Genomic DNA, 6,690 nt, shown 5'->3' on the forward strand with positions numbered 1-6,690 from the left:
CTGGTCTTTCCCGAAAGCAGCAAGCTCCAGGCACCCGGTGCCGGCCTAAGCCAACCCCCGAGGGTCTTTACCGAGTCGCTGGGGGGAGCCGAAGCCCGGCTTGTCCGGCGGTCGCGGCGCCAGTATGAAAGGAACCAAGCTGGCCAGGAAGAGGACACACTGCCTCATGTTCCCGGACCGGCCACCGGCTCCACCTCTCCGGGCAGCTTTCGCCTGACGGGCACTCGGGACACTGCTCACATTAGAAGAGGCGCGGATCTGCCCAGCCCGGCCCGGCCCTGCCCCTCAAGCCTCTGATTCCTCCCGCGCCGCCTACCGGAAGACTCTAGAGTCCGGCTCGAGGCCCCCGGAAGTGCAGGCAGCGCCCGGAGAGGCTGGCTCACCCGGCTTCCGGCCGCCGCCGACCCCCGCACCACCCACAACCGGAAGCCGGTGCCGCGTGGCATGCCGGGAGACCCTCGCTCGCCCCGCCCTGTGCCGGCGCGCCGCCATCTTGCCGCTTCCCCGCCCGTCCCCTTCCATCTGGCCGGGGCTCGGCTGGCGCCTGCCGGGACACAGCCCGCGACGTCCTGACTCGACCCAGTCGGGCCTCTCCTCTGTCCCCGGATGACCGCCGCGAGGGAGGCGGGAGCTGGCGAGTAGGCCTTCAGGGGCGTGTCCGGCCGCCTCCCTGGTCTCGGTCCCAACTACATCTGGTTAGGATCCCTGTCACCCTTCTTACTGAACCAGCTGTAGAAACCGCCCTGGGGCCTCTAGCGAACGAGGGGGAGGGCCAGGTTGGGTGTGCTCGGGGTAATGACCCAACAACCAAGTGCCTGGGGCGAGGGATAGGCTCCCGGGAGCAGGAGGCCCAGCGCTTGACCAGCTTCTGCGAGACCAGCCTTCCCACACGCAGATGGGTTGCAGCTTGGTTTTCGGGGCCCCGCGTCCAATCTCCCCGGCGTCCTAGGCCTCCGTCCGTTGTAACGAAAATGGCTTTGTGGAGGGAAATCAGCAGGCTCTCCCTTAGTGCACATATTCTTGTTGGCCTCGCTGTAGGTAGAGAGTCTGTGAGTATTTCCAGAAACTGAATCCTAGACCTGACTCTTCATCTGCCAGTACAGATGCTAGAATCGTCCAGCCAAGTTCTTGAAATTCACCTCTGTGTTTGGTCACTTTAGCTCAAATGGGAAATTTGCCGCGGCAGTTGTGTTTTGTTTTGCAATCCTTTGCATAATTTTAGCTCTGGTGAATGTTTATGGTACTGAATAAACCATTCTAATAACCTTAGATGTGAATTGCTATTTTGGTTCAACTACAGTTTATACAAGTAGGACATAACACATTTTCCACTTAAGAATGAGTGGGACAGACTTCCGCATTATGAAATGGTAAATTGTTAGCAGCAGAACATTAGTCCTGCCCGGTCAAGTTTTTAAGGCTACTCCTAATAAAATACTCGAACTATGGTTTAAATTTAGGTTCACTGTGGTAAGCCTCAGTAAAATCTTAGGATCTTTTCCAACAGTTATTCTCCATAATTACTGGCATTTTTGGCTTAACTGAATCCGGTCTGTTCATCTGAGGTAGAAAATGCCTTCATTAAACATACATTGATGACACACCTGGTCAGAAAGCAAGGAGAGGTTCACCTTTGCAAATTGTGTATAATTCTTTTAAAAATGTATCCCATAAAAAAGTGACAGTTGTGTACAATTTTTTTATATGTGCAGTAAGAATATCATCTTATTTTCTGAGCATCCAGGCACCATTCTCTCTAGCTGGTAACTTTAGTAGGTTCTAGATTATATTCTTTCTGTGTCCCCCCCCACAGTTCTACGTGCCTTGCTCATAGAAGGCATTAATAAATGCCATTTTTAAAAAGTAAAGTTCCTGATTCATTTTCTTACTCATATCCGGAAGTCCTAGATTTTCAGAGACAGTCGAGATTTCAAGTAATCTTTCTTGTTCACAAATCAGGACCCAAATTATGATTTCCAGTTTGAAGTTTCTCTTTGATTTATTGGTTGTCTATACCTTTAAGATATGAGAACCACGTGGGGGAGATAAAGAGCCAGAGGAACAATGAGACAGACACACTGGATAGAACTAGTCTGAGCCAGCTGTCTTCAAACTTTTATACTCTTATCTCCAAAAGAATTTTTTAAAAATATGTACCCCTGGATACATTTAATATTTTGTCATAAAAAATGTAAATAGTTGCAAAGGATGAAATTTCCAGTATAATGTAAATACTGACATTTAAAATTAAAACCATTAGGTTTAAATTTACCCAGTGGAATATAAATACCCGACAGATTTGATCACCGCCGTGGCAGCCAGCCTCCCGGATGGTCCCCGATGACCTCTGCTTCCTGATATTCACACCCTTGTAGAGTCAGTCCCCTTCTGCCCCAGACCAAGTTTGGTCTGTGTGGCCAGTAGCACACAGCATAAGTGATGGTATTTTACTTCCAACTTTAGGTCGTAAGAGACTGCCTGCCATCTCAGGTGCTTTCTTGCTTGCTCTCCCTTGGATTGCTCACTGGCAAAGAAGCCAACTTTCATGTCAGGAAGCCTATGGAGAAGTTCATAGGAATAGAGGTCACCAGCCTACAGCTAGCAAGTAACTGAGACTTGCCAAAGACTATATGCGTCAGCTTGGACATGAATCCTCCAGCCCTCAGTGGCCTTTAAGGTAACTCCACTTCCCTAACCCAGCAGCTTGCCTGCAGCCTCTTGGGAGGCCCTGAGCCAAAACCACCCACTCAAGCCATTCCCTAATTTTTGACCCCCAGACACTGGGAAAGAATAAATATTGTTCAGTCTCCTAAATTAGGGGTAATTTGTTACATAGCAACTATTGCCCATTTGAAAAATACATGGACAAGTTGACTGGATCCCAGGTTCCGCTCCGTAACACTTGAAGTGGTTTGTTTAATTTAGGATTTAATAAAGATAAGTAGTGGGAGGGTATAGCTTAAGTGGTGAGGCGAATGCTTAGCATGCATGAGGTCCTGGTTTCAATCCCCAGTACCTGCTCTAAAAATAAATAGACTTCATTACCCCCCAAAATTTTTTTAAAAAGTAAAAGATCACTTGAGATTCACTGATCCCAGGCTATAGAGTTAATTATTTACAACTTACTTACTGCAAGTGAACTTAAGAGTAAAATATTTACAGCTATATTTCTGGAGTTAAATACCAGATCTACACAAGCATTGGTAAGAACTTTCATCTAAAAAGAGAAATGGCTGTTTGGTTCTGGCTGAGTCTGGAGGTTTTTTCCTTCTTCTGTCATCCTAGCTGTTTCTCTTATTGGCTACTATTTATCCTACACCAGTATCACCAGTCCTTACAGATGTACAGAATCTTCATCACTCTACGTCTAAAATACAAATTATTCCTACATCTGGATGCTTTTTTCCTAGTGAATAAATCTGTGTGAAGTTAGCACTTCATAAATTATGAGTCAATCCATAACTCTCCATCAGACAACAGACCCTTCTTATAGAATATGACTACATACAAAGTCATGTGCCAAGAACTCTAGTTTCCAAGTTTTTAGTTCAGAAATTGTAATGTATTTCACATCCTTTTAGAAAGAAAGATGAAAAATATATCATGCATGGAGCAAAGCAGAATATTTGAGGATCCTCACTGATAAATATATGATTCTTTGGGAATTTTTTTAATAGGCAAGAAAATAACCAGGCCTCTTTCTATTTTTCCAGTTTCAATTTCAAAAAGAGAAGGAAGTCAGCCATTTGACTGAAATTGTTACTTCAAGAAGATTCATTTCTAAAATTTTGGTAACAATTTCTCTCTGTTACACACACACACACACTTTTATGTCTCTTTCTTACCAGGCCTCCTTGTCTTTATCACAGGACTTCCAGTGGCTAATCTGGATGTTGCGAGCAGAGGTTATCATAACTCCCATATGTTGAATGCCGTACAAAATACGTCACTTTCCCTTCTGAAATCCCTTGAGATCTCAGAGTAATTGAGCCACATGAATAACTGAACATAGAGAATAGATTGCATGAAAAGAAAAAATGGAAACTTGTGCTGGTTTGAAATTACCTCAGGTCTGAAGTGGCCAAAAGTCATTACTCTTGGGTTGACAGGCCCCAGAGAGGAGGCAGTCACCAGTTATCCTCTAGTTCTACAGTGGCCAGACGCCTTAATTGAAAAGCTATTCTATTTAGTCCTCTTTAGAAAACAGAACTCACTTGTTGAATGTTTAAAACCTGTTAATTCTATTAACATTTTAAGAATAATACCTCTAAAGTGAATGAAGTCAGTATCGCAAAGTGACCTGTACTCCTGTGTTCACCGCAGCATTATTCACAATAGCCAAGATGTGGAAACGACCTAAGTGTCCATCAGCAGATAAACGGATAAAGAATATATGGTATATACATACAATGGGATATTATTCAGCCTTAAAAAAAAAAAGAAATGCTGCCATTTGTGACAACATGGGTAAATCTGAAGGACAGCATGCTAAGTGAAATAAGGCAGAAAGATAAATGCAGTATGATCTCACTTACATGTTAAATCTTACACAGATTAAACTCGAAGAAGCAGAGAGTAGAACGGTGGTTGCCAGGGGGTGGGAGGAGTGGGAACGGGGAGATGTTGGTCAAAGTTACAAACTTTCAGTTATAAAATGAGTAAAGTTCTGAGGATCTAATGTACAATATAGTGACTGTAGTTAAGAATAGTTTTGAATACTTGAACTTTACTGAGAGAACAATCTTAAATGTTCTCACCACATACACAAAAATGGTACCTCTGGATACATTAATTAGCTTGATAATCATCTCACAGTGTACAGGTGTATAAAATCATCACGTTGTATACCTTAAATATACACAATTTTTGTCAATTACATCTCACCAACATCATATCTTTGCCCCCCAGGGACTTACATTCTAAAAGATGAACAGTACATAGAAATACAGAAAACACATACAGTATGATATGGGCCTTAAAAAGTTGATGTCATGCATTTTTTCATATTAATTTTTAAAAATAAAATTTTAATTTTGGAATAATTTTAGATGTACAGAAAAGTTGCAAAGATAGTACAGAGAGTTCCCATATACTCTTCACCCAGATTCCCCTGATGTTAGTATCTTACTTCATCAGGGTATGTTTGTCAAAACTAAAACATTGACATCAGATTTCACAATTTTTAGAAGTATGTGCTTTTCTACTGTCTTTTTTTAATTGCGATAAAATACACAGAACATAAAATGCATCCTTAGTGATATTCAGTACATTCAGTGTTGTACACCCAGCACCACTATCTAGTTCCAGAACATTTTAATCACCCCAAAATGAAACCCTGTACCCACCAAGCAGTCACTCTCCATTACCTGCTTCTCCCAACCCCTGATAACCACCAAAAGAACTGCACAGTTTCTGTCCCAGGATTCACCCAGGATACCACGTTGCATTTAGTCACATTTACTTTTCACTTTTTAGGTCATATAAAGCTGTTTCTAAATAGCATATTCTGTGGGGAAGTGCTATTTAATAGGCTTGATTGGGGAGGAGGGTATAGCTCAGTGGTAGAGCACGTGCTTAGTATGCACAACGTCCTGGGTTCAATCCCCAGTACCTCTGTTTAAAAAAAAAAATCTGATTATCCCCCTCAGCAACAAACAATATGCTTGATTGGCTCAAGGAGACTGGCCAGCTAGTCCCTCACTCTGTCTCCTCTGTGCTGGTTGAATAGCCTCTCATGTGACTTTCTTGCCTCTGCTTTTCCCTCCACCACCATCTCTATTTGTCTTAGATAACACTGGCTGAATGTCTCCTCCTCATGTCATGTTTCTTCTTCTTTTATAATCTAATGTCTTCTATTTTATCCTGCATTGTGGTCCACTGATGGCATCTTGCTCTTCTCCACAAAGGCGTGAGTTCCTGAGGCAAGGACCATGCTACCTTCCACAGCAAGTAACACAGTCCTGTGCGTAAGGCAGTCTTACAAGATGAATCAAACAAATTAGACAATTTAATGCTTGCAATGGGTGGCACAAAAAACATACGTTCAAGTCCTAACCCCCCATATTTATGAATGTTTACCTTATTAGGAAATAAAGACTTTGCAGCTGTAATCAAGCTATGATGAAGTCCTACTAGGTGAGGGTGAGCCCTAAATCCAATGGCCAGTGTCCTTATGAGAAGTGACACAGACACACACACACAGAGAACGCCATGTGATGATGTGGGCAGAAGCCGGAGTGATGCAGCCACAAGTCAAGAAAAGCCAAGGGTTGGGGTGTCTGTGCTGCAAACTCCTTGCCCTAAGGGGATGGCATTCACACTGTAGCTGATGTGAATGGTGTCCTCAGAGTTGGCCAGTGGACAATCTCCCAGCTGACCCTGCAGGGAGCCAAGAGGTCAGGGTCTAGGATCCAGAACAATGAGATCTACTTATCAAAACATCTTAGAAACTAGACAACAGAAAGAAGCACTCTTCCTTCCATGCTGTTCATTATGCATGAAAACCAGGGAGAACTGCCTGTCCAGTGGTGCCTCTCTCCAGAGTGGGAGCTCCCTGACCTGCGTGGTCACTGTGCAGTCCTGGGCTTGGCTTCTGAGGGACTGGTCACACTGAAAAGCCTGAACATAACAGACTTGCCCAGAGCAAACATTACCATTTATTTCCTGGCTCACTCGGAAGCAGAACAGATC

At 43.7% G+C, this 6,690-nt stretch overlaps 1 protein-coding gene across 3 annotated transcripts in view; it reads right to left on the reverse strand.

Moving 5' to 3' along the window:
- Positions 1 to 461, reverse strand: part of ADAM17 (ADAM metallopeptidase domain 17) — a 43,884-nt gene extending 43,423 nt beyond the window's left edge. Inside the window, exon 1 of one of the 3 annotated variants that reach the window (XM_032496993.1) lies at positions 317 to 461. In XM_032496993.1, the coding sequence (XP_032352884.1) occupies positions 317 to 446 (130 nt within the window). In that variant the 5' untranslated portion in view covers positions 447 to 461. Of the gene's footprint in view, positions 1 to 71 lie in introns of all 3 variants that reach the window. The other 2 variants (XM_006191847.3, XM_032496994.1) reach the window with 2 other exon arrangements.
- Between the last annotated feature and the right edge of the window lie 6,229 nt (positions 462 to 6,690).

The sequence above is a fragment of the Camelus ferus genome, chromosome 15, assembly GCF_009834535.1.
Source record: "Camelus ferus isolate YT-003-E chromosome 15, BCGSAC_Cfer_1.0, whole genome shotgun sequence".
In the NCBI taxonomy this organism is placed as follows: domain Eukaryota; kingdom Metazoa; phylum Chordata; class Mammalia; order Artiodactyla; family Camelidae; genus Camelus; species Camelus ferus.